Source organism: Fukomys damarensis, unplaced genomic scaffold (genome assembly GCF_012274545.1).
Source record: "Fukomys damarensis isolate Sample0158 unplaced genomic scaffold, DMR_v1.0_HiC HiC_scaffold_25, whole genome shotgun sequence".
Lineage (NCBI taxonomy): Eukaryota > Metazoa > Chordata > Mammalia > Rodentia > Bathyergidae > Fukomys > Fukomys damarensis.
In genome coordinates this window covers 25,600,392-25,628,278 of record NW_022900937.1, presented here as the reverse complement: position 1 = coordinate 25,628,278, position 27,887 = coordinate 25,600,392, and the positions used below count along the sequence as shown (strand labels likewise).

The window sequence follows — 27,887 nt, the reverse complement described above, 5'->3', positions numbered from 1 at the left end:
GGCCCCTTCCTGCAGGAGCCTCTGCCCCCCACCCCACTTGGGCGGGGGCTCCCCTCAGAGCTCCCATAGCCCTCTGTCAACACCTGCCACTGCGCCCAAGAGTGACCCTGTGCCCCACTCTGTCCCTGGTGCTGGGACCAGGAGCTCTCCCAGGCAGGAGCGGAGGGAATGTTGGTTGAACGAATGAGTGAGTCGGGGGTACTGCACTGATGTAAGGATTGGAAGGCAGAGGTGGGGACCTTTCCCTTGAGAGAGGTGATCGCCATTCTGTGGGGTCAGAGCAGCCACACGTAAGGAGGAGACCAGGTTTCTCATGCCTAGAAGTTGAAGCTGGGGTCTGTGGTTGGCCCACCTTGCAGCCCATCCCCACAAAGTCATACTAAAAGGAGGAAGCCATATTGGCCTCAGAACATGCCAGCTTCCCTTAGCAAGGGCCTAGTGTCCTGTTAGAAGAAAGAAAAGTCTTTCAGAGTTCGGGGTTAACAGGCAGACACCTCCCCCAGCCATGCCTGACCAGTGTGAAGTCTGAAGTTGTACGTTTCAGGGCATATAGAATCTTTTACATTGTTTTTCTCCTAAGGAGAGAGGGGATGTGGAGCTTAAGCCATTTTCTGATGCCAGCGAGATTTGTCTATTACAAAACCACCACCCTTCTGATATTCCAGCTGTCCCTGTAGCCAAGCTAGCCCTGAAAAACAAACCACCCTGTATATTTTTAGAGATAAGCCCAAGTCAACTCACTTGCCTGTGGTTCAAGAACCTCAAAGGTTTGCCACTGATTAATAAGGCAGTAAGTTGGTGGTGCATGCCTGTAATCCCAGCACTTGGGAAGCTGAGGCAGGAGTATTGCTGTGAATTTGAGACCAGCCTGGGCTACATAGTGAGTTCCAGGTCAGTCTCAACTACATAGTGAGACCCTGTCTCCAAAAAAAAGGCAATAAGTAAATTCACAGATCTATTTCTCATGAAGCATTCACCATCCTTGACTCCCAAGACCCGGACAGAGTGTGCAGCCTTGGGGCCACTAGATGGCAGCAGTGCGCCTCTGATCACCAGGCTGGTGCTGTGCTGGAGCTACCTGTGAGCACCTCGGGGACCCTGGCAGAGAGCTAAATTCAGGGAGTCAGAGATGGGGGCCCTGTGCAGGCACCTGGGATCCAGAGTTTGGACAAAGAGATGAAGGGGTAGCATTACTGAGACAGGATTGCTAAACCACAGCCAACCCAGGAGAACACCGGGGGCAGGGTGGGGGTTCCCTGCAGACTGTAGCCACCTGTCCCCACCAGGTTAAGCCCAGCTCCCATGGCACAGCACAAGCAGATCCCCAAGCTATGGCTGGTTCCCAGAACAAGCCATCTCACGACAGGGGCCTTGGGGCTCTCAGTCAGCAGCTTCCACCTCCTGCCCTGAGTCAAGCTAGGAGTGCTTGCCATGCACTTGGAGGCCACTGCCTGACCATGCCCTGTTTCTGTGCAGCCCTTTAGCGATGTGTGGAGGGTGACCTTGGTGCCCCGTAAGGACAGCCAGGCTGTGGTGTATGTCGGCCATCATCTCCCTACAAGGCCCAGTTGCTTGCCAGGCAGAGTGGCAGGTCCTGCAGTGCACTGTGACCCCATATGCCATTCTCCCAGAGTTGACATTTCTGAGGATGCAAGAAACTTGCAATTCTGGGATGAGCAAATGTCAGACAGAGGGGACCCTGCTGCAGGCACTCAGGTTGAGCTTTATACCTGGACCACAAAACTGAAGCTGCCTGGCCAGGATCCACATCTATGTGCTTTCCCAGGCAGGCAGGAGGGTCACCCTTCCTTGTGAGCTTCCTCCTCTGCTCCCCTGGTTTGGCCTGCTTTTCAAGTGGTGCAGGCCTGGGAACTCTCTTCTTCTTTTGATACCAGGGATCAAACTTGGGACCTTGCGCTTCCGAGGCAGGCAGTGGAACCACTGAGCTAAATCCCAAGCCCTAAATCTCTTTGCACAGAGTTCAGCTTACCAGGCTGCAGACTGCACAGGAACAAGGCCCTCTCCACCCCATGTACCCTGGGCACAGTGCTTGGCTTCAGTGAGCCACACCAACTTGATTTGGAGTGGGAGGAGTGTGACACCTCCCACACTTGGATCTTTACTCCCCTTTCTAACGTTCCTGTATCCAAATCTTCACTCCTGTAAATGTCCTGTGGTAAGCAAAATGCTGTGCTCCCCATGTGCTGGTTTCAATATTTTCAAGCCTTCCCAACACCCTGCAGAGGCTGGGATTCCCATTTTGGTAATCAGGAAAACTAAAGCTCAAAGAGGGCTGTCAGCATTCAGTCACTGTGGGACTGTTGTGTAGAGGTACTCGTTTGTCTCCAGAGCCAAAGAGATCGGAAAGTCTGCCTTTCTGCATCTTGTCCCAGAGGAAACAGTGGAAGGACTTGCCTTTTTTCTTTCTCTCTCTCTCCCTCTCTCACTCTTTTTGTTTTGTTTTGTTTTGTGATACTAGTGGTATTGAACCCAGGGCCTTTGTACTCAGCAATATCCCTAACCCTTTTTTATTTTTTATTTTAAAATAGATTCTCAATAAATCACTAAATTGCCTAAGCTGGACACAGACTCTTGACCCTCCCACCTCAGCCTCCTAGCATGCTGGGATTATAGGCATGTGCCACCACACCCAGGAAGGACGTTCCTTTTCAGTAACTCCTGAGTTAGTATTTGTGAGTGCACAGAACAGCTCCTGGTACCTAGTATGTGTCACGTAGACATCTGTTAAACTAATAAAACTGAAGCCCACGCTGGGTGTGGTAGCTTGTGCCTGTAATCCCAGCTACCTACAAAGCTGAGAGGGTGGAGAATTGCAAGTGCAAGTCTGGCTGCTTAGGGAGACTGGTTGCAAAATAAAAATTAAAAAGGACTGAGGATGTAGCTTAGTGGTAGAACGTTTGCTTTTCTTGTGTGAAGTCCTGGGTTCAAGCCCCAGTACTGCAAAATATTAAAAAAATAAATAAAGGCAAGTCAGTGAGAGAAGTTAGACTTGAGTCAGCTGCATGGCTTTCTCACAATCTTTTAATCATAGGGCATAAACACAGTTAAGTAAAGTTGGCCTGGTGTGTGCTGGGTTGGGCAAGGTAGCACACACCTGTAATCCCAGCCCTCTAGCAGGCTGAGGCAGGAGGATCAAAAGTTCAAGCCCAGCCTGGACACTTTAGTGACTTAGGTGAGATCCTGTCTCAAAATTAAAAAAAAAAAAAAAAAGAAAAGTGTGAGGATATAGCTCAGTGGGAAGACCCTGGTGGTTCAATCCCCACTACTGCAAAAAGAGAAAAAGAAAAAAAAAACATAACCAAAAGCACCCCAGCCCGTGCACCCTGTGTGCATTTTGGGGCAAAGGCTGTTGTTTTCAGAAGTCGGGAGCTCTGCCCCCCCACCCCCACTCCTGGAAGCTTCTGAGCCTCCACAAGTCACAGTCACAGGCAGGCCAGAGCCCCCTTTGTCCCACTTGTGGCTGCCACATGGCTTTCAGGCTCCTTGCACTTCCCTGGGCTCCTTTCTTTGGCGGTCTGAGGGTGACAATCCCAGCTTGGGGCCAATAGAGTCTCCCAGCCTTCTCCAGGCTTTCTGTGACCTCTTCTGGGGGTCCCCATGGCCTGTGGGCTCCTTCAAGGACACTGTAAGGATCTGCACCATCCCCAAGGATCCAGGTCCATGCCGGCAGTCAGTGGGGCCACCCCTGTCCCTAGCACAGTTCTTCCATCCGTGGCTGAGGGCTGGAGAGGGACAGGAACCCTCACTGTGCTGGCCACCCGCTTTCAGGATGGGGCTCTTCCTGTGCCAGGCTCCAGAACACTGCCAGCCAGAGCAGGGACCTGGGCTTCCTCCTCCCAGGCCACTCCCAGAGCCTTAGCTCCATGAAGGAGAACAGGGAATCTACCAAATTCCGTTTGCATGTTCCATAATGCATTCTAAACTTTCATTCGCACAACTGAGAGTAGACAGCTGGAGCAGGAAAGGTTTCCACCCTTCCTTCTAGTCTCTCAGGTCTCGGGGCTGCCTTGCAAAACCACTGGCCCTCCTACCATGCAGCACCATCTGGCCATTGGTATTTGTGGACCTTGGCAATCCAGGCAGCCCAGAGCTGGCCCCCTGTGGTTAGAAATACAGAGACGCCTGCCCTCTGCTGGCCACCAGAGCACAACACCAGTCAAGAGCCAGCCAGGCCCCAACAACCCATGACCATGGTGAGGAGGAAAGCACCTTCTCTGAAGAAGCAGGCCATGCCCCTGGGGCCCATGAAGTTGTTAGTTAACCACGCAAAGACTTTCGGAAACTGGGCTCATTCTATTTTGCCGCTAAGATGCCATCTTCTAAGAATGCCTGAGTCATTTGAATTTTAGAGGGAATCTTAATAGCTTGAATTTCCAAACACTGGGTCAGCCAGAAAACTTGCAGCCTCTGTCCTACCACCCACGTCCCTGTCCACCCTCTAGGGCAACATCCTGGAGCCCTGGGTCTGTGTCCCTATAGCACAGAGGAGCCCTGCCTTGTTTCTGCTGATCCAGAAGAAGCTGAGAGCCCTGAGACTTTTGGGTCCCCTCCCAGCCCACACAGGCACATGCAGATGCACATAGCCCTGCACCAATCTGGGCTGGGGCAGTCCTGAGACCCCACATCTCATCTCTCCTGCTTCTGGTCCCCTTTCCTGTACACCACTCATGTGCTGAGCTACCTGTCAGCCTCCTGTGCCACCTGAAGGAAGTGCTGGCTCTTTCCCATCACCTGGGGTCTTTTTTTTTTTTTTTATCCTTATTAAGTTTAGTGGTACAGTTTAGGTATACAGTACAGTTACATTCATGGGGATCATGAACCTTTACAAGATTTATCATTGGTTCTTATTTTTTCCCATTTCCCAGCCCTCTACCCTTCCACCCTTCCCTGTTTACAAAGACATTGTTTCCATGTTTTTCCTTTTTACATATTTTTTATTTTCCTTGTTTACCTCTCTCCTACCCCTCCCAGTTTCTCTACTCTTTTAGACCTTTTCTTCCTGTTACACAAAATCAATTACACATTTTGATCCTTACTTACACTTTGTTTTTCACACCAGAAAAACTATTCAGTATTTACACACGTGTGTCTTATTAATTTCACTTAAGAGTATGGCCTCAATGTGCATCCTTTTAGCTATAAATATCTCTACTTTCTTGTTCTTTATGGCTGAGTAATACTCCATTTTATTTATTTTTTAAATCTTCTTTATCCAGTCTCCAGTTGATGGGCAATTGGGCTGTTTCCAAGCATTAGCTATTACAAACTCTGCCACTATAAACATGAGTGAGCATATATCACTATGCTATGATTACTTTAATTCTTTTGGGAAGATACCCAGCAGAGGGATGGCTGGGTCAAATGGAACCTCTAATCCTACTTCTTTGAGGTATCTCCATATTGATTTCCACAGTGGTTGCACCAGTCTGCACTCCCACCAACAATGGAGAAGGGTTCCTTTCTCCCCACAACCCTGCCAACATTTGTTATTGGTTGGTTTCTTGATAGCGTCCATTCTTACTGGGGTGAAGTAGAATCTCAGTGTTGTTTTCATCTGCATCTCTCGAATGATCAGTGATGTGGAACATTTTTTCATATATTTACTTGATGCTTTTCCTTCTTTGTCTGAAAAATGTCATTTCAGGTGCCCATTTTTGAATTGGGTCTTTATATTTGGGGGTCTGATTTTTTTAAGTTCTTTATATATTTTAGATAGTAGACCTTTGTCTAAGGAATAATTGGTAAAAAATTTTTCCTACATTGTGGGTTGTCTCTTAGCTCTGCTTGTGATTTTTCTGGCAGTGCAGAAACTTTTTTAAAAGAAGAGATTCCAATTGTTGATTCTTTGTGCTATTTTCATGCTACTGAGGATTTGTTACAGCATATTGTTGGATTTTGCTTCTTTATCCATTCTGCCAGTCGCTCGTGCGCTCCCTCTCTCTCTCTCTCTCTTTCTGGTACCAGGGATCAAACTCAGGACCTTGTGCTTTCGAGGCAGGCAGCAGAACCACTGAGCTAAATCCCCAAGCCCCAGTCTGTTTCTTTTGATTGGTGAACTGAAGCCATTGACATTGATGGTTATAATTGATGTGTATTGACTTATCATTGTCATGTTATTTTCCTGTTGTTGGTTCTATGGTCTTAGTGAAAGGCAGCATCTCGATCAGGGGCAGGGAGGGAGTGAGCTTTAGCTGTTCCCACAACCTTGGGCAAGGCTTTGCTCCTGGTCCTTAGGATCCGCAGAGCCTTTGGGACACCAAGGCTGGGGACAGTAGCTCTACATCCAGACCACACTCAGGAATCACCTGAGGGGGATTCAGATTACAGCCCGGGTCCAGCCCAAATCCAGTGGTTTAGGGTTCTGACATGAGGCCTGTTGGGATTTGTAAGACTGTCTTGGTGGCTCTAGTCACAGCCTGAGTGAGAGCTGCCGACCTGGGTGCTGATCCCACCCCTGCCCACGGCAGCTATTCCACAGCTGTGGCATCCCTGACACCCTTGGCTCCTGGCCTGATGTCTCCCTGGTCTTCATGGAATCCACAGCAGTCCATGTTGCCCTGGGGTCCATAGATGAAGGAGTGCACCAGGAGTGTGATGCAAGAGCACCCCTTGAAGTTGTGTAGCTGACGCTTTGTGAGCTCACTTCTGGCTGGAACAGCTAGGGTTGTTAGCCAGAGGCCAGGAGGGTGCAGAAGAGCACACTCGAGCTGGCATAGGTGTGAACTAACAGGACCAGAGCCACAAGGCCCAATTCTGCAGCATCCTGGGTGATCTTGGGTGCTACATTGTTTCTGCCAAGGACAATGGCAAAACCCTCAGCTTCTGCCCTGGTATAAGTGGTCTCCTGTCCGATGGGGTGGGGTATAATTTCCTCTTCAATGTCTTTGGTTGGTTCAGCCGTGGTTGGACTGCCTGCCCCTAGATTCCGACACACCCCACCCGCTTCAGCTCTCTCAAAGGGCACTTGCTTAGCGAGGCCAATCCTCACTGCGTTACTTAAAATGTCAGCTCACCCTTTACATCCTGACTTCGCTACCTTCTCTTGTTTGTCCCTGTGGACTGTCACCCTGTAGCACACAGTACTTGGCTATATTCACAGTGTGACCATCTTCCCCATGAAATGCAAGCTGCCCAAAGGCACAAGGGCTGACTGTTCTTGTTGCTTCTTAACCACAGTGCGTACCCACCACAGTGGCTTCTAGACTTACCTCTGACTCATTTCTAAAACCTGAAACCTGCCTGGTCCTCTCCCTGGTGTGAGTATCAGGGTGTGGCCAGCCGGTGGCTGACTTCTAATCACAGCTGACTCCCCACACCTGCCTGTGTCTTTTTCATAAGAAAAGGAAAAGCTGGACGTGGTGGTGCCTATCTGTAACTCTAGCTACTTGGGAGGCTGAGGTAGGAGGATCACTTGAGCCCCAGACCAGCCTAGGCAACATAATGACAACTTGTCATAAGAAATAGATGATTGATTGATTGATGATTCTGTCAAAAGAAAAGTTAACATGCTAATGTTCAAGCAGCAGTGTGGACTGAGCTTTCCCTTGTGAGGCAGCAGGCCAGGCTGAAAGTCTCCTGTCTGTAGGAAGGAGGAAGCAGAAATATGGCTGCAGAAGGATGCTTTGTGTCCTTCCCTTCCCTCTCAGGCTCTGCTCTTGGGGGAGAATGAGCAGTGTCTTGAGGGTACAAGGCTCAGAGGCAAACAGGCACCTGGCTGCCTCTGTGGACCTAGGGCAAGACCTTTGCTCTGCTGCAGACAGGACCCTGTCCAGGCAGTCACGGTGAGGCTGAGCCTCTCTGCTCAGCCACTGGAAGCTACTTGACTCCAACTTCAAATGACAACAAAATGTCACCGTTACAAGGGCTACAGACCCTATAGGGGGCTTCTGGGAGGACGTGGGACTAGAGCTGATGGCTGAGAGCCCTAGAGAGAGGTACACAAGACTACAGGAGACATTCATCAAACTTCCAGAAGCCCGAGGCAGCTGGGGGTGAATGGGACTTAGGTGAGAGGTGTGAAAGATGAATCCAGGCTGAGGGAAGGGAAGGCCAAAGGGTGAGGGAAGTCAGTGAGGCAGGAGTTGATCCAGAGGGAAGAGGCAGCTGGCCCAGTGACTATAGCTGCAAAGAACTTTAACCTTCAGGTTTTTGACTCACAGAAGCCCTCTAGTGGTTACCCAGTGGGCAGCAGCCTGAGGCCCCTGAGCGGGTGGCATGGCCTCTCCATCCCTGTGCTGCCCACTGCCTCCTGCTGCAGGCAGTCTCTCTCTCTCTCTCTCTCTCTCTCTCTCTCTCTCTCGCTCTCTCGCTCTCTCGCTCTCACTCCTCACGCAGGTCCCATGATTCTACTCCATCTTTCGAGGCCTCTCTGAAACCAGATTTAGCAAATAAGAGAACAGGATGCCAGATTAAACTGGAATTCCAGATAAACAGGTTATGTTTTAGTATAAGTGTATCCTGTGCGATGTTGGGGACATGGTTACATTAATTTATTGGGAATTTGAACTTAACTGGACATCCTGCATTTATATGGTGAATCAGCTCCTTTAGTGGCGGCTTGGGGTTAACCCAGTGGCCTCCTGCTCGTGGGTTGGCCCCTGGGAGCCTGGAGGGAAGTAGGAAGTGGTTCCTCGTGCTCTTTGAAAGCCACCTGCGAGGAGCTAGGAGGACGGACTTCTCCCTGGTGTCCTCTGGTCCCTCTTTTCTGACCCAGCCAGGGTCTTCATTCCTCTCTTGAGCCATGTGGGGGCTCCTATCGACTGCCCTCATCTGGAGCGACTTCTTCCTCCATCACCTATTGAAATCTTCCTGCCTCTCTTTCTGGGACCAGGTTCCTGAGTCTGGGGACTGAACCCCCGTCTTTATGTTCCCACAGAGCCAAGGACAGGGCCTGTCTTCTTCGTGGGTGTTAGAGGGAATCTCGAAAGATTTGAGTGAGCCTAGTTTCCTGCCAGGTTCTTGAGCCGTGAGCTCTGTCCGACGCCTTTCCCCAGGATGGATTGCCAGGAAGAAACCTCGGCCGGGAACATTCACTGCCTGCCTTGGGGAGAAGGGAGCTGCCCTCCCAGTCCAGTGATGCCCTCAGGCACTCCAGGAGGTGGGCGCTGGCCCCCGTGGCAGCAGGCTGCCACAGACTGACTCCCTTTGGTGGCCACGTGATGGCCAAGTGTGGGCTCCTCAGATACTCCATCGCCATCTTCACCACAGCATCACCGCCATCACCGTCATCACCCCCGTCATCAAGCCATTTCAGCCACACTGCTCAACAGGTCAGATACGACCTCTCATCCTCTTCCTAACCCTGTGAGTCAGAAGCACCCACCCCACTTTACCACGGTGTGATGGAGGCCTTTAGACATGGCCCCAGGGTGGATGAAGGCAGAGCCAGAAATAAGGACTTTCTGGTTGGCACTGTCTCGGCCTCTCCAGGATGCCCCATCCTTCCTCATAAAGGGAGGCCGGGAGTCTAGCTCGTACCTGAACTGCCACGTCAGCAAGATGGCCTCAACCTGCCCACCCCCTCAAAGATGCCCCTACATCCCTGAGTGGAGGGACCAGATGCCCAAGGGACCCACCGAGCCCTGAGCTTCTGTTCCCACTTCCAACCCTGCTCAGGAGTCTACCTCCCGAACCTGCCTTATCTTTGCTTGTAAGTGTGCAAGGTCACCAAGTTCAGGCTCTCCCCAAAGAGTCCTAGAACACAAATCCCCTTACCAAGATGCATTCAATTCTACTCTGTGTTCTTCTAAATACAGCTCTGCCTCATCGTGAAGCCAAGAGCCCTGTGGAGCTGGGAGGAGGGGGGCTGATGGGCTTAAGGCAGGGCTGCGTGGGAGCTGCCCCGTCACCCTACACCCTTAGCTCTCCTCTCCTGCTTTTGTCCCTGCAGGTCTAACTGGCTGAAGCCATGCTGTGGGAAGAGAGCAGCCATGTGGCAGGTATTTTTGCTCAGTGCAAGTCTCAACAGTTTCCTGGTAGCCTGTGTAATATTGGTGGTGATTCTCCTGACTCTGGAACTTCTAATAGATATAAAGCTTCTCCAGTGTGAGTAGCAAGAGAGATACCTATACGAATACGTATGATGTCAATATTCACTGTGCATTTATCTGCAACCATCAGGGGTCCCCAACAGGGAGGCTGTGAGGTGCCCCCTGCCTGATGCCACTGCCAAGCCGCTGGCCCCCTGGTCCACGGGGATGGCTGCTGGGGAGGGACGCATCTGGAAGCTCCTCTGTCATCCAGAATCAAGTGTGCCCTCTCTGCACAATGTGGCCTCTTCAGTCCACTCCCCTGCCCTCCATGAACAGAAACTGATGAGATTAAAAACTATGTTGGGGACCCCTGTGTGTATTTTTTTATGGTTCCTATTTGGAATTTTCCAGATTGGAATTTTTTGTAGCTTAAAGAGTTTCTATGTATAGAGGCACATGACCCTGTCATAACGAATAATGACAGCAGCCACAGTGATGCTAAGAGTCCTTGTATCTTTCCCCAGCTGTAAGTTGGCAGTGTTACTTACATACATTGTGATAGTTTTGCTTTTCGACACGTGGCCCACCAGCTGCCCTGCGTGATGTGATGGGCAAGACTGTACCATTCCATTTCATAGAGAGAGCAAGTTGAGGTTAGAGCTAGAGATGTGCCCTAGGTCCCAGGCTTCGAAGAGGAGTTTCCAGCCATTGGGCCATGTACCTCCTTGGCCCGTTCTCCCCACACTGAAAGTCATTTTGAGGCTCATTCCAGCTCCACGTTTATGGGAGCCAGATGCGCATGGCAACAGGAAGCTTGTCAACTGCCTCTCCTTCCCAGTTGTCCCCAGAAGCATGGCTGTAAGAGGAGAAGGCCCCTCCTACCACCTCCCTTGCAAACATGTTTGGTGCCACAGGGGCTGGGGGCCAAGGGTGTTGAGCGTTGGCTTTGGAGGAGCAAATGGTTCTCTTTCCCTCATTCCCTGATTAGAAGGGAGACCATTCAAGGGCAGATTTTAAAAAGGTAAAATGATTGAGTCCAAAGATGCTTCCTTTCCTGCTATTGTCAAAATCCAGGGCTAGAGATTCCACTGCCCCAACCCCCCATGGTCACCATGGGGTTGTATTCTCTAGCACCCTAATACCTCCTTTGTATTCAGGGTCTGTCGGGGTTCCCCCCTCCCAAGTCACATCACCTCCTAGTTCTCCAGGAAAGGGTGACAGCAAGCACAGAATTGCTTTTGTGTGATCAGCCTAGTTGGGTTTTATGTGGCTGGGAGCCCCTTGGTTCCAATTAAAATATTTTCCAACATAAAGAGACTGGTACTGGTTTTACACTCAACCTGTCTTCAATTAAACCATGTTGTAGACTTTCCCTCCCACTCATCCTTACTGTCTGCTTTTTATGAGGTCTGACCATACCGGGGCCTTTCTTCCCCTGTGGTGGATTGTCGTCGGGGCCCTCGGCCATTCAGATTGTGACAGGCATTGAGTAGAACTGAAAACCCAGCCGACAACTGGAATTTTGTTTAAAATTAAGTATCCAGGAGATTGATTTTGGTGGGAGATCCAATAGCAGCTCATAAAAGGCATCTTAAATTCCATAAAACGCACAATCAGAGATTTATTGCTCTTCTAAAGCAAACCGTAAAAAAGGCATAGGAATTCATTTGAGAAATAATGGGGAGAGATTTTATGTTTTCAGAATCATCCGGAGGTCTTTGCAGAGTCACCCAGGCCTCTGCCCCTTGGTTCCCTCTGGTATCCATGGAGCTCGGGGCACGAGGGATCCACAGCATCTCCAGGCACCTCTTCCGAGGGTCAGCTTGGCCCAAAGCCAGGGGTCCCCAGTGTCCTCCACCTGGATCCTGGTATTGCAGCCTCTTCCCCTCACATTTGTGTGAAGGCCTGGGTTTCACCCACCCCCAGGGCTGCACATCCCAGAGTGCAGGGAAACACTGTTGATTCTTCTGGATGGCCCTGGGCATCCAACAGGCTTGCTAGGGAGGCAGCACAAGCCCTTTGGTGGCAGCATCCCTCTCCCCGCCACTGAATCACTCTGCTCTGGGGAGCATCCCTCCCAGAACACCTCTCCCACCTGCTCCCACTCAGAGCTCACCCAGCCCTTGTCATGGCCCCATTACCCCGCTTTGGCCTCCCTTGCTGATAATCTCTGCCCCACTAGGGTTCCTGTAGTTAGGAGGGCCTTACAGAGACGCTGCCCAACTCCTGGCACAGCTGACCTGAGGTGAGGTGAGCACCATCAGAGCCCCTACACTCCTGCTGTGAGGCCTGGAAGGTGAGAGGTACATTGGGCAGTTCAGCCTCAGGCCTTGCCACTGTCACCCCATGTCCTGCTCCCCGTCCTAGGCTTCCTCCAGCCATCTCCGAAACACGCAGACACTGCTGTCTCTGCCACTCAGTTCTCAGGACAGGAAGTCACAGCAAACTGGAGCCTACTGGTCACGTTCAGGATTTGGGGTGACTGAGCTGCAGGACCAGAGCTCCTCAGGCCTCACTGGAGGGCTCCCGTCCTTTGCCTGCAGCCCCGCGGGCTGGAGTGACGTACAGCATCACTGGCCACAAACTTGTCATCTCCCTCACGACACAGTTAGGGCTGCCCTTGTCTGACCAGCCTAGCTGCTCCCACAGCTGGTGTGTCCCGAGGTCTGCCTCAATGCTGTGCAGTCCCGTACCCAACACCCCTAAATTCGGCCCTTGCTGTTCCTTGCAGTTTCCAGTGCATTGCAGTTTGCCGGCATCATTCACTGGATCAGCCTGGTCATCCTCTCGGTGTTCTTCTCAGAGGTAGGTGAAGACTCAGGCTGTGACCTCCAGTAGGGCGACTGCTTTCAGGAAGCCAGGCTTCACTTCCATACACATTTCTTGCTGGTCAGACCCGGAGGTGCTCAGGGAGAAGCTGGGCCTTCCCAGCTGCGAGGTTGAGTCCGAGCTGGCGAGCCTGAGAGGAGGCCCAGAAGATGAACAGGTGGTGTCCAGGCGAGGGGTGGCCACGGCACCATGAGGGGAGACTGAGCACGACGCTGAAGAACAGGAGGGATCGGTGGCCAGCAAGGAGCAGACAAGAGGTGAGGCAGAAGCCCAGGGAGCTGGAGGAGGGGAGCCGTGAGGACTCAGTGGCCTGACCCTTGGGGCCAAGGAAGCAGAGGACAGAAGATGTGTTATTGAGGCTAGAAGAGGGGACAGTCAAGGCTGAAGATGTGCCCTGGGGTGGGCAACGGGGTACATTTCTGAAGCAGTAACTGGGGACATGGATGCCCCTGGGTCTCACTGGATAAAAACCAAATTCACACATGCTAACTAGAGGCTCCCAAGCCTTCTGTGGGCCAGCTCCGACTGATCTATGGCGCTGCTGTCACTCTCCCTACAAAGAGGAGGACTGGGCCTGGGGCCTAGATCCGAGAATCCTGGGTGTGAGGTGTGCAAACTGTGCAGCAGGCATTCTAGAACATTCCCTTCCCCTGGCCCTGCTTTTTGAGCCCATGAAGTTGGCCAGCCTAGGCCCAGGGTTCAGGCTACAGGAGAATCTCTCACGCTATCCTCTGGGAAGCTCCCAACCAGCTTGCTGCCCCCAAAGCCATATGCCTGCTCCCAGTCTTGTTCCCCTGCGGGGTCCTGCTCCCTCTGGCCATATCTCTACTCCTTGGGATTCCCTCCCACAGACGCAGGGGCTGGGCCAGATGGCTCCAGCGTGCAAACCTTGGAAAATGCACTGTCTGTGGCTGCCAACAAAAATGTTTAATCAGTTGCTGTAGTTCTCCTCCTTCATCCCTCTGCTTTGGTTTTATTGGCTTTGGCAGAATTTATTGCCCAGTGTTAATTTGGCATCCCCTTCCTGTCACTGCCAGAGACAAACCACCTGAAACAGACGAGGCCCTGTGCACAGAAATCTCAGACCGAACCTCTCAGGCATCCCCCAAGTGGGGAAGGGGCCGGAGCTCCCCACAGGCTCAGTGGGAGCACAGGAGCTGGGGAGAAGGGCTGGGCCTCACCCTGAGCCTTATTGTGATGGTGAAGGGGGGCTGGAGCCTGGCACAGAGCAGCAGGGATCCCTGCCTCTCCTGGTACCCAGTGCAGCGTGAACAAGGAGCACAGCGAGCACAGGTCCAGGAGGCCTTACCAACACCAGGAAGACCAGGCCCCAGAGTCCCCTCCCCTGGGGTTTGGAAATGTGCAAGCTGTTTGGGCTCACAGTGACAGGGACACCTCTGACAGGAAGTATGGGGGGGCCAGTGCCTCTGACCTGACATTGTGCCAGTGGGATCTTTGTTAACCCACCCCAAGGAGGGGCACAGCCTGGGATGCACAGACAGTTACAGCCATAGCTAGACCCAGCTCTGCCACCTGAGCTGGTTTCTTGCCCCTGCTCTCTTGCCATGGGCCTTAGGCCAGCAGCTTGGGAGAGGACCAAGAACCTGGGAAAGACCAAAGCCAAAGCCAGGAATGAAAAAAGTAAAGGTTTGACCACAGCCTCAGGACAACCAGCCTCCCTCCTCTTTGGGGGAAACGGAGGTTCAGATCCCACCCCTTCTCTCTGGTGCCTGTTGTGGTGTGTGGCCAAGAGCCGGGTGCGGTCTGCCTCTTCTTGGGCCTGGTGGGCGGCTGCGTTTTGGCATCATCCAGGAAGTCAGTCCTGGGCCCCTCCTGCCCCAGAGCCCTCGCCCTGGCCCTGAGCAATCATTTTCCCCTTCACTGAGCAGAGCTTTGGGACAGCCTTTGGTTGCAGGACAGGTTGGGAAACTGAGGCCTGGAGTATGTGGAAAGCTCCCAAAGGACTATGAGAACCACTGCAGGTGGCTGGCGAGGAGGGCTGCTCTGTCTGCTCAGAGCCGGCCACCTGGTGGACACAGGCACTTCTCAGAGAGGCCAGGGTATGTGCCTCAGCAGGCAGGGCCCATGGTGCGTGAGAGTGGGTGCCCCAGAGGCTTCTGGGTGGGGCCACTACCCCTTTGTGTGGCCTGTAGCCTGAGAGTGAGCAGAGGCTTGGAATCTGAGGGTGAGTTGAGCAACATTTCCAAAGTGTACCCACCCCTGTCGGGGACCCAGCCAGCTGGCCACTTGGAATTGAAGCGAGGGCCAGAGCCCTAGGAGCCTCCTGGCTGAGGCTGGGATGCCCCATAATGGTGCCCAGGGTAGGTCCTGGGGTGATGGCCCCCGACTGTGGGGTCTGGAGAGGCCCAGGCCACCTGGCTCTTCCCAAGAAAGGAAGGACAGCTGACCCCGGCTGGCCTAGAAGGGAGCCTCAAGGCATGGCAGTGGTGGTGACAGTAGGGGTGTCAGGATTGTTGGAATCTTAAGGACATAGCCTTCTCAGTGTATGAGTTGGCACACAGTGACATGTGCCCTCCCTTCGCCAGTCCCAAAACTCTTCTGTCACCCCAGAGGAGACCTCCTCCTCACCAAGCAAAGCCCACCTCCCCCCACACCAGCTTCTGCTGTCTCTGTGAACTTAAATGTTCTGAACGTCTTGTAGAAATGGAACCATAAACCAGTGGCCTTGTGTGTCTGGCTTCCGTCACTTAACATGATGCTTCCATGGTTCATTTGTGTCACTACTGGATTGATACTTCGTGCCTTTTTTTCCTGAATAATACTCCACTGATCATATTTGTTTATCCAGTCATTGATGGATCAAGACTGCCACCTTCTGCTCCCTAGGGTGTCTGTGGCTCCTTAGTCTTTCGTCAAAACAACCTGTGCCAGAGTCTGCATCTGAGCCACCCTGAGGCTCTGGGTACCTGAGGTCCTTCCCTGCTTTCATGTCCTCCCCGAGCCCTGGGAGTCTCTGTCCTCAAGTAGGCAGTGAGTGGCTGGTGCTGTGCTTTACAGTCTGAAAGATGAAAGTGAATTTGGTTTCATTCCATGCTCGGCTGAGGGAGTGAGCTTGGCCAGTACAATCCTGTATGATCTTGGGCCCTTCATTGCCTCTCTCTGTGCCTTCCTCCCCATATAAGCACAGGGCCACAGGACAGAGCCACAGCAAGGCAGAGCCACTACCACCCCTCTCCCCACCCCTTCCCCCTTCAAGGCCCAGAGTGTAGGGGAATCAGGTCTCAGACCTGCCCTCCAGTGGGGATAGTGGCTGCTCTGCCACCCTGCAGGCTGCACCTGAGCAATGAGAAGCCTGTTTTGTTGACATTTTAAAAATAATCACCTTTTTTTATTCTAAAAGGCAAGACACAGCCTTGGGGTCATCGTCTTATTTGAAAATAGTGCAGGTATTTGTCAGAGAGCAGGCAGGAAAATCAGAGGAACCCAGGAACTCATGCCAATTCTGTGCACCCCTGCATCCAGCTGGCTTCCAGAAGAGCTGAATTCAATGTCATTTCCCCAGTATTTTATAAATCAAAACGTTATGTTAATGAATTTTGGGACTCACTAGCAGGGAAAGCATGACATGAATGTTAACATAGAAAACAAATTCTGAATTGTGGGTTACTTTGTGAAAGCACTCTGAACCTTGTTAACCTTGAATTACTGTGGCTTAATGGGCATTTGTGGGGCTGTTGAGAAATGATTACTTCCCTGCTCTTAGTGATCTTTGACCCCATGAAGCCACACAATACCAAGTGACACAATGGGATAGCAGAGCAGTAGGCTTGGAGAGAAAGCAAGGAGATTGTGCAGGCCAGACTGGGGACAAGCCTTATGCAGTGAGGTCCTCGGACGACCCAGGCAGGAGTGGGCAGAGTGGGATTGGAATTTGAGTTGCTCTACGTCACTTAGCCAGTCCAGTTCTGAGCTGTAAACTTAAGACCTGTCAGACTCCATTGGGATCTCTTCCCACCCTGTGTACTATCTTGCAGCTAAGCATGAGCTGCCAACCTGGAGGCTGAGAGGCTATAGAGGAGCTGCCAGGAACATGGCTGCCCATGTTCCTCTCAAAGAGACCATAACTGCCTGCTACAAGGTCCCTCCTTGTCCCTCCCCCTTCTTTAAGGGGAAGATGTCACCAGCCAGGTCTCTTCTGGCATTTAAGTGTGGGTAGATGGTGATCCAAGGGTTCTGCAGTATCCCTGAGCTCAGAAGATAGCCTCGAGGGACAGAGTTGCCATTGGATGTGAAACAGTGTCACTGTGGCTCAAGTAAGGACCACAGACAAAGCAGGGTGAGAGGAGACCATCTTTCTAGAATCTTCTGTGAAGAGACTGCCTGCTGATGAGGAAGCCAGTCCTGGAGGCCACAGTACTGAGGGATTTCTCCATGCATGCATTTATCACTCTGACACAGGTGTCACCATGCAGTGTCTACACTGTGACAGGGACTAGGGATAACAAGGAGCTGTCAGTGTCCTGTAGGTCTTAACCAGGGACTAGGGTGTGGAGCCAGGGTGGGGACTAGAGGACCACACAGATCTGAGGAAAGAGTACCCACTAAGCCTGGACAATGGGGAAGGCTCCATAGAGGTAACATCTGAGCTGGGGATAGAGGACAAGAGGGGACAGCACCCAGCTGGTTAACACACAGACTATGCTGCTATAACAAGAAAATGCCAAATGCAGGAGCTTAAACTGGGCAAGTTAACTGATATCACAGAAGGTCAGGTTTTGGGGTAGGCCCTAAAGGCATTGTGAGGCTTGGGGGTGTTGAGGACCTAGCAGGCTGCCATGTCCTTGCCCAGCCCTCCCCTGTTGGCGGTGGCTCAGGACTATCACACTAGTGAGCTTCCAGGGGAAAAAAAAAAGCAGGAGGAAAGCTGAGCCTGTGAGCACAACCTGGACATTGGCCAGAGCTTAGTCCTGTGGTCATGATGGGGTGCAAGGAAAGCTGGGAAATGTAGTCTTCAGCTGGGTGGCCATGCTGTAAGACAGAAGAGATACAGGGTGAGGGATATCAAGTGTCGGCCTTCATCATATGCAAAGACACAGACAAAAGGGAGGAGAAGAGTTTGCATGTTTGAAGACTTGTAAATAGTTTTGTGTCTTGAGGGGAGAGTCAGGCATTGTTAAAGAGGGAGGTGGGGTTTTGAGGATCCCTCCCTGGGGTTGGATGTGAAAGGTTTTGAGTGTGGCTGGCCTGGCACAGAGATAGGTAGCAGAGGTAACAAGAGTCACAGAGCTGGACACTTAACAGTGGGAATGAGGAAAGCACCAGGCTTAGGAGCGCATTTCCCCTGTGGCTGAGCAGGGAATCTTGGCTAAGGGCAAGAGCTGAAGAAGACTAAGCGCTTCTTCTCTCCTCAGACCGTCCTGCGGATTGTGGTGCTGGGCATCTGGGACTACATAGAAAACAAAATAGAGGTAAGGACCCAGGTCCGCCCCAGCCCCCAACCCAGACATCTGGGAGCTGGCAAAAACCATAGTCTCACCCGTCCCGGGGCCCCACCCTCAAAGCCAGCACTTCCTACACATGACCCGAAGTCCTGTCAGCCTCACAGGTTGGGTGGCTGGGAGGAGATGAGAAGGGATGACTTGGGCTGGTTTCCAACAAAAGGACGTTCTAAGAAATTCTCCTTCAAGTTCTACCCCATTTTTAAATTTATTGTTGGTTTGGAGAAGTAACTCATCCCCAGAGCAAGCACTTAGCACACATGAAGCCCTGGGTTCTATTTCCAGCACCCCCCCACCAAAAAAAAAAGTTTTTTTCTTGATTCAATTTGAAGAGCTTTTGAAATGTGCTTAAAAAACAAACAGATCCCCTCTGATGTGGTGCAGCAGTCAGGGAACTAAGCAGGATAACTGCAGACATGCTTCTCAGGCTGGGCTTGCTCTCTGCCCCCAGCGGGAGAGGCAGGCAGGGCTGGGCACACAGACCTCGCTGTGCTATCACTGGTTTTGCACACACAGGTGAGACGCAGTATTGAGGGCCCAGGACTTCACCGTGCAGTCAGCCCCTCCTCTTCTAGTCCTGCATTCCATGGGGATGGGGACTGTGTGCTGTTCCAGGTGACACATGGCCCTGGACTCTTGCTTCCCACGGGGAGAGAGGACCCTGCGCCCCAGCCTCTCTCTGGTTCTGGAGCTCTAAATGCCCCTTGTCCCACAGGTGTTTGACGGGGCCGTGATCATCCTGTCCTTGGCCCCGATGGTGGCATCCACTGTGGCCAATGGACCCAGGAGCCCCTGGGATGCCATCAGCCTCATCATCATGCTCCGGATCTGGCGGGTGAAGAGGGTCATTGATGGTGAGTGGCCTAGGGGGTCTATGGAGCTGGTAGGAGCTGTGTTAGCCACTGAGGGAGGGGTGAGGCTCAGGGTGAGGAGAGCCAGGCCTGCCCACCCTGTCCAGCCACAGTGACTCCAAGCTTTTTACTTCTGCAAAATCCTATCCAGTGCACAAAGCACATTGGCTCAGAGCAGATGACCTGAAACCCACCTCATGCCCTCCCCTTGTTCTGTTTAGAACCACGGGGGACAGATGCTATGTGTCCTACCGCAAGTGATAGCAGCTGTGGCTCCAAGTATCTCCCACAGTGCTTGCTCAGCGGGTACTAGGCAGGCAGGGGGCACCGGGCCCATTCCTTGGAGTGCCCTGGCCCTGTCACCAGCCCACACTGCACCCTGAGGACACTGGGCCCTGGTCCTGCTTCCACCTGACACTTTGTCATGCAACCCAGATACAGGATCATTGAATTGGCATGTGCTGGGGTCCAGCTACATCTGGAGGATCATGTATTCCATTCCCTTCATTTGACAGATAGGGAAACTGAGGCCAGGGGGGCTGAGGTCACACAGCAGATGGGTGAGCAGCCCCTGGCTTCTCCTGACAGCTGTGCACAGTGGCACCCCTCACACTAATAGGCTTTAACAACCTGGTGCCAACCCCCTTTCCAGCTGTCCCCCTGCCCGTGAGCCTCATTGTGTAGACTGTGGCTAAGCAGGCAGGTGTGGATTTGCTCCCTGGCCTCAGGAGCTGTGAGCCACTGGGCCTCTCGCCGTCTTGAGGCACACGGCTGCCCTCAAGTCCAAGCAAACTGAAGAGATGCTGTTTTCCCTCTGTGTGCAGTGATTGCTACAGCCAGGGAAAGTCCAGCATTGGGGACACTGGGCAGAAAGTTGTGCAGTGTAGATGTAGAGGGTTCTAGAAGGTAAGAGGGGCCAGGGTCTGGAGTTCCTGAGGGATCAGGATGGGCCAGGTGGCCTGAGGTGAGAGAGGGCATCAGGGGAGAGCCCTGTTTTAAGGTTGAGAATGATTCTGAGATTCCTAAGAAGCCCCCCAGCTGTTGAGCCTGGGAACTGCCACACAGGGCAGATGCTGGAGGGAGAGCCCAGGCCTCCACGCTCGGTGTCCAGGCTTTCTCCACACGTCAGCTTTAGTCAGGATCCTCTGTAGCGGAGACCCAGATGAGCAATGACCCCAACAAAGCAGCAGCTTGTTTCTCTCATGTGAGCATCTGTGGCAGCTGCAGGCAGTGATTCAGCAGCGCCCCGTGTGGTCAGGATCCTGGTCTGGCTGTTGTGTCACTCTAAGCCAGGGATGGTGAACCTTTTAGAGACAAATGTCAGACTGCAACTCCAAACCCACTTATGTATCACAAAGTGCCAACACTGCCATTAAACCTGAATATTGAGGTTTTAGTTTAGGAAAACAATTCATACATTAACATCTTCTGTCTTAAAAGAAAAACAACGCATGTGCCACAGGCTCACCACCACCGTTCTAGGCTCATATCCTATTTTTTGGTCGTGGCCTAAGATGGCTGCTCCATTGCCAGCCATCACATCTCCACTCTGAGGAGGAGAAGGGAGGAAGGTGATCAAGAAGCAAAAGGACAGCCCCAGCTGCAGTTTGCCTGTGTGTCTACCATCCACTTATCTGGGGAAGCAGCTTGTTTTGAGGGGTTATCTCCAGAATCCCAAAGAACTATGTATTAATTCTCAGTTATCCCCTGTGCCTCAGGGACCTCACAAAGCTCTGCCTAGGAAGATGATATACATTGCCTTTTGTTTTTCCGAGGCCCCAATCTTTCCTCCTTCAGCTACTTAGTAACAACAGGAGGAGGAGAAGTTGGTGAGAGAGAGATGTGTATAAAGAGTAATGCATAGGAAAATAGGAACACGTCCTACCCAAGGTCCCTTTGTCCTGTCCCGGTAGCTTCGTTTCTCTTTGTGTTGGATCATGCTGCTTGGAAGCCACTTCCAGCGCCAGAGCCATCAGTCTAAGATGGCTGCCACAGTGCCAACCATCACCTCCTGAGGCCACTGGTAGCCACAAAGGAAACTGGAGAAGACTCATTATTCCAGGCAACTGGAATATGAGATGCAGTCATTCCAACTTGGGCACATTCCTGACCCATAAGATTTGCAGGGATCTGTCAGGCAGGTTCTGACACCTGATTCATCTTTGCTGTCTGTCCAGCTCAGGGGCTATAGTTTGTAGAGCAACAGTGGGCTATGTGACAGGAATGTCACACTCGATGTTAGCTGATGGTTGAAGAGGTCATGAGTGAACCTGCAGTTTCCATCCGGCCAGAGCCCCTTTCTAGTTGGACTGCAGTTGGAGCCAGTGCTTGTCTCCTTCAGCCTGGATCACGGGCCGGTGCCACCCCTAGACCTCAGGGTCCAGCTTCAGTCTTCCACACTGGTCCTGGTGGCCCTGTCTGCCATCTCCGGCTGGGTTGTGAAAGCTGCCTTGTCTTTAATCTCTTTCTTGAAATTAACTCACATGCTATGAAATCCACTCATTTAAAGTGCACATTTCAGCGATGTTTCATGTACTAATAGTTAGGCAGCCGACACTAAACCTAAGGTCAGGGCACTCTGTCACCCAAAAGAAACCCGAGCTCGCAGCCATCTCTTCCCATCTGCCAGCCTCTGGCCCACACGGATCCACGTCCCACCTCTGCAGAGCCGCTCGTCATGAATCCACCATGTAGATGGAATTTCACATGTGGGATTTTGTATCTGGCTTCTTCCACGCATCAGTGTCCTCAGGGCTCATCTGTGTCACCCATGCATCTGTATTTCCTTCCTCAAGTGCTGTTGGATTGCATTTCATCTGTTCCCTCTTGCGTTGGTGAAAGTTTGGGCTATTTCCACCTTGGGCCATCATGAACAACCGTGTGCGTTGCTGTGCAGGTGGTTTTGGGTTCTCAGGCACCTACCTAGGCATGGGGTCGCTGGGCTGTGCCACTCGGTTTCCTGTGCTGAGGGGCTGCCAAGCTATTCTCCAGGTTGGTTGCATCCCAGCAACGTGTGAGGGTCCCCACCACCCATCCCCATCACCCCGGCACTTTTTAAGGCAGATGCCAGGCCCCCTACACTGCACCCACTGTCCAGGATGTGTCCCCTGCCACTGTCAGCTCCAAAGGAGTCCAGAGGACAGTCATTGTCCAGGCAGCCGTGACGACAGCCCACATTAAGTCCCTGCTAGCACAAGGAAGTGTCTCCCCAGCAGCTTGAGTTCAGCTGCAACCCCTGTGCTTTCCAGGTGCGCGCGGGTGCTGCCCATTCCTCATGGGCTGTCTGTCTGTCTTCCAGCATACGTCCTGCCCGTGAAAGTGGAGATGGAGATGGTCATCCAGCAGTACGAGAAGGCCAAGGTCATGCAGGACGAGCAGCTGGAGAGGCTGACGCAGATCTGCCAGGAGCAGGGGGTAGGTAATGTGCAGCGTGGTTCTGTCCTGTCGGTTCTGAGCAGGCCCTGTGGGGAACACTGGAATGCCCGGAGCCCCAGGACCCCAGAGCTCAGGGACACAAGGTCAGGGAGCCCCCAGGGTAAAGTCCTTGTCATTGTGCCACAGTGGTCCTTCTGCTCCCAACTGAGCAGCCGTGTCACCACCCATTCATCCACCAGCACTCGCAGGGGCACAGTCCCCAGGAATCAGCACCGGGCCCTGGGATACCCCAAAGAGGTGCACCCTGCCCACCAGGAGCCCAGGAAGGCCCTGTGAGCACACTGGGCAGCAGGGTGGGGTGGGGCCCTGCTGCTTCCTCTCCCAGGGATTTGGATCCGTGGGTCCCTCATCCATAAGGTGGGGCACAGCTCTTTCCAGGGGACTCAGAGGAAAGGCTTGGGTGCCAGCCAGCCCCATAGCCAGGCTGCAGGGCTCTGCAGAATCACAGTAGGTGAGGCTCCTATGCAGGTCACATAATGGGAATGTCGGGGTGAGGGACAGATGACAGATGGGTCATTGCCATCCTGCCCCTTGGGCTCCCCCTTTCTCTATGATCCAGATAGGCTCAGCCTGCCACCCGCAGCACCCCAGGCTTGCAGTGCAGTAAGGACAGCCACCCTTGTCCCCCCACTGACTGTACACAGGGTACCTCTGGGGGCTCAGGGCTGAAGTCTTGCCTGTTGCGCACCACGTGCCTGCCCATCTGTTTTGTCAGGCAACCGCATCTGTCCCTCTGTTTACAAAACACCACAGCCTTACATTTGGGCACAGAATGCTTCTGAGTGACAGGCAGGGTCCCAAGGGACACATGGTCCAAGGGACCTGGAAGCAGGCAGTCTACATGGTCTCTCCACTGTGTTCCGGACTTGTGCTGGGCATCAGGGATTCCAACCTAGACTGCATGTGGCCACCGCCCTCATAGGCTTTGAGGGTCTCATGGAGTTTGGCAGCCCAGACAGGAGTGGTCTGGCTCTGAGGCCATGGTGAGAGGGGTTTACAGGGCACTGACACCCACAGAGAATGTGTGGTATAGGAGCCCAGGCCTGTGCCCAGGGTAGCAGGCAGTGAGAGGGCTGCAGGGGCTGTGGAGGGCCTGGGCTGGCCAGGGCCTCCAGCCTCATCTTGGGAAGGAATGCTGGAAGTCAGGTGGGAGGTGTCGGCTGTGATGTGAGTTTTGTGGTCCTTCCTGGCTGCACTGAAGGACAGGGAGGAGAGAGCACATGGGACCAGAAGACTATGGAGAGACTCAGTTCTGTGTGTCACCCAGAAGCTGACTGGGGGCTATCAGTGGTTTTCAATGTGTGGCAGGATGGGAAAATAAACCCGCTGCCTCTGCAGTCAACAACAGAAAGACACTGCCTCTGGCCCTCTTAAATGCACAGCCGCCACATCCAGTGGGGGATACGCTGACCCTGCCTCTCACCTCCCGTCAGCAGCATGCATGTCAGCTGGCCAGGAGGAAATCCTAGTGGCAGGCCCACCCCTGCATCTCCACGGCAACTCCTGTCCAGAGCCCCCCAGTCTTGGCCCACATGTGGCCACCTTCCCAAGGGGCCAGGCCGCAGGGAAGCTCCCCAGGCTTCTGCACAGGAAAGAGCCAATAAATACAGACAGGTCCCTCTCACTAGCAACATCTGGAAAAGAGATGAACAGAAACAAACCATCTTAATTCAAAAGCCACCTGAAGCCTGTCATCCCAGTTAAGACGGCAGAAACAGCCCAGCAGGCTGGATCCCAGGGGGCTGCCAGGGAGACCTGGCTAGGTGGTGCTTGGACTTCTGCAGTGAAACCAGGAAGCTGCTGTCTAGGGACTGCAGAGACACCAGATTTGAGACTCTCCTGGGCATGTTGTCCCTGGAATGGCAGGCACAGCCAGAAGCCCCGGGAGAGCAGCCTGTGATGGGTAAGAATAGACATTAGGGACAACTAGGATCAAAGCCAGCCCTGCCCCTTGTGCTTTGGGCATTATTGGGACTTCTGTGGGCCTAAGTTTTGCTTACCTGGAATTGGGGATGGCAGTAAAACCCTGGAAGGACCAACATGAGGCTGCTGAGCTTAAAACCTGGTACATGATCAGTCTCGACAAGAGGTGCTCATCCATCCTGTCCACCAGGCCCATGTGAGCCCCACCTGGCCCACAGTCCCGTGGTGGGGACTCACCCAAGAGTGCACGTATCCCAGGCACCCTTCCTGGTTGAGGCAATATTTGATGTTTGTCAAATTTTCCTGCAGCAACCACCCCCCCACCTTAGTCTCTTAGAAAGGTTAAAGTGCTTCTCCCGTGACCTGTAGAGACTCTTCTCAGGTGACACGTTTGCCGATTGACATGAACACCTTGGACGTTTCATCTTCTGTGCCACCTAACAACTCACTACTTGCCTCCAGCCGTGCCCATGATGCCCAGAACACCCTACGCTCCAGAGGGAAGGCCCACTAGAGGGTTTCCCCACTAGGGTGTGGGGTAGAGCAGTGTGCCCAATGTCACAAAGCAGTTTGGCAATTAAGAGGAAAACGGGGTCTCCTGCGGGTCACCCCAGGCTTCTCTCTGGACAGGGAGATGAGATGTACCGCTTTTCTCATTCCCTTGCTCTCCCGTGACCCCTGGGCACTACCCTAACATTAGAGGGCTGAGGAGAGAGAAGACTCACCCCAGTCAGTCTGACCTCTCCTAGGCCCTGGCCAACCTTGGTGGCCTGTATCCACAACACCTACTGCCGAAGGAGAGGTAAAAACCTTGGATCCCAAATCCCTCTCTAAAACTGGAAGTTCCTCCCTCTCAATTTTGTTTCCTTCTCTGGATCCCAGCCTGAATTTCCCTAAGAGCTAATCACACTCCAAAGGGGTCTGAGGCAGGATGCTGTGGCTGTCCTTCAGGAAGACGGGCTGAGCTGTCTGTCTCTGTGTACCAGCTACTCCAAAAATCAGAGCCGTTCAGATGCAGGGTTAATTCAGTGCAGCGTTCTGTCCTTCTGACTCATCTTTCAAACCCATTTGGGAGATTTTTATGTGGATCCATGCCTAAGATCCTGCTCTGATCCTAGATGCCCTGGGCTACCTGCCCTTTGCCCTCTAAGCCTTGCAGTAGCTTTTGGTCCCAAATCATATGATCTGAATGGGGCTGCTATGGAATTTAGTTTCTCTCTGGGTTTCACAGGGAACACAGAGGGAAGCTGAGTTTCCTCAGCTTCTGCCCCTGTGGCTTCTGCCCCTGTTTCATTAACAAGATTCAGTTACACAGGCCCAGGCCAGATGCCACAGGAGCCTTCTGTGTGCCCCAGAAGAGGCAAGGTCACCTGCACAGTTGCCTAATCTATAAACCAGGCCAATGGGCTCATGAACTCCCTACCATTTCCCCATTCCTGTGTGGCAGGAGTGCAGTCTCCCCACAATGTCCCTGGTGTCCATCTCCCTGCCTGTTTCTTGGAGAAATAAGGCAGTAATCTTGACCTCAGCTCAGTGTGTTTCTGAAGGAGGAAGGTGACAGAGGGCAACATGATTTTCCCCTCTGTGCCCTTGGGCTGAGGTCAGAGCAGACCTGTAAGTAGGGAGCGGAGCCCCTTCCTGTCCTGCAACCTCAATCTCAGCACCCAGAGAGGAAGTCCCGCTGCATTTGTGCACAAAAATCACTCGCTTTAGAGGCTGGGCCCAAGGCTCAGAGTTGCCAAGCAGGCAGATGTAGTAGGAAAACAGCGAGGACAGGTTCTTTCTCTAGGATGGGCTAATGCTGGATTATCCCAGAGAGTTCTTTCTTTGCAGGGGCCACAAGTCCCAGCTTGGCCCAGTTGCCTTCCTTACCTGGACTAGTCAAGATCTCTCCTGTGGGAAGAGGATTTTTTTTTTTTTAATTTTAACAGGGGAAGTGATTTGTAAAAGAGCTGATAGCTTTAATGACAAGCCTATTTAGTTGATAAAATTAGCCATCAGAGAAATAACTTATGTTATCCTTTTGCCATCATTTAAATTTATGACCAACTACCAGTCATCTTCACAGTGGATGGAAAGGGGCCAAGGTCAGTCTCAGCTTCACCCTGGCCCTAAATCATGAGTTTGCAACTGTCTCCTGATTTTTATTGTTACCAACATTGGTGGAACTAATGGAAATAAACATTGGATGCCATCCCAAAAGCAGATGGGGTGGAAGGCAGGGCAATCGGTGTAGACAGCACTAATAGGATGGAGCAGAATTATTGCTATTGCATTAGATACCATCGAGCTCTAGCCCCGGAGAGCATTGATCGGACCAAGGGCCATATCAAGTGGACTCCACACCCAGCCCATTAGAGGCAGAGAAGTGCTGGGTGTGGCCACAGCCGCCCATGGGTCCGGCCCACTTGGCCCTGCATTAAAAACTATCCGTGGAAGGGGCCCGATCCACACCAGTAATGCACACCTCGGGCTTCCCTGTGGACCCCAGCCCATCTGGTCGGGTTATCTGATTAGAAATACTTAGCTAATGACGCACAGTTAGTGGGGCTGTGACTGCACTTTGATTCTTTCCCAGCCTGGGGTGAACTTCTTTTTTCCCAACAGGCCAGTTTGCCGGTGGAAGACTTGTTTCCTTCAATCATCAAAGCCCCTGTACCTTCTTCTGGGGAGCCTGAGTGCTGGGTGGTTCTTGCTATGTGGACTTCATCATATCTCAGTGTGAGGCTTCTGTTTATCCTGCCCAGGAGTGCTTAAGTTTCTGGAAGTTTCACATTAGATTTGGAGTTGGGCGCCATATGATTCCTTTTTTCATTTTGATGGTAGGGATTGGACCCAATGCCCCTCACGTGCTGAGCAAGTGCTTGCCCCAAGCCACACCCCTGGCCCTGGAATGGATGGATTCATTGCTTCTGTCACATTTTTTTTCATCCTCTTCTGGAGCTTTAATCCTGTGTCGGGCCAACTGACCATGTCTCGTGTCTCTCTTATACCCTATACTGTTCCCCCACTGCCTCTCTTCTTTTCTCAGGCTGTAAGTTTTGATGTTTTCATTGGCCTGTTCAAAAACCCTGTCTTCTATGATATCCAGTCAGCTGTCACTCTCATCGATAGAGTGCTTAATTTTAAATATTGTGTGTGAAGGTTCTGCGTTTCATTGGATTCCTTTCATAGATTCTAATTCTTTGCTATGTTCATTTTGCCCATCTTTTCTTATTTAACATGTCGATTGTACTTATTTTAACATCCTTTTTTTCTTACTGGCAGCACTGAGGATTGAACCCAGGTAGTTTTGAGGTGCATCCCCATCCCTTTTCTTTTTCTTGTTTGTTTTGAGACAGGCTGACTAGAACTTGCAATTCCCCTGCCTCAGCCTCCCAAGTAGCCCTATGTTATCT

General features: G+C 52.3%; 1 protein-coding gene across 5 annotated transcripts in view; it reads left to right on the top strand.

The window, feature by feature from the left end:
• Tmem266 (transmembrane protein 266) overlaps positions 1-27,887 on the top strand; it is a 95,419-nt gene that overhangs the window by 52,176 nt on the left and 15,356 nt on the right. For 2 of the 5 annotated variants that reach the window (XM_010625994.2, XM_010626002.2), the window contains exons 4-8: positions 9,911-10,065; positions 12,724-12,797; positions 18,194-18,250; positions 18,996-19,134; positions 22,430-22,545. In XM_010625994.2, the coding sequence (XP_010624296.1) occupies positions 9,911-10,065; positions 12,724-12,797; positions 18,194-18,250; positions 18,996-19,134; positions 22,430-22,545 (541 nt within the window). Of the gene's footprint in view, positions 1-9,014; positions 9,291-9,910; positions 10,066-12,723; positions 12,798-18,193; positions 18,251-18,995; positions 19,135-22,429; positions 22,546-27,887 lie in introns of those variants that run through there. The other 3 variants (XM_033756097.1, XM_010626011.2, XM_033756098.1) reach the window with 3 other exon arrangements.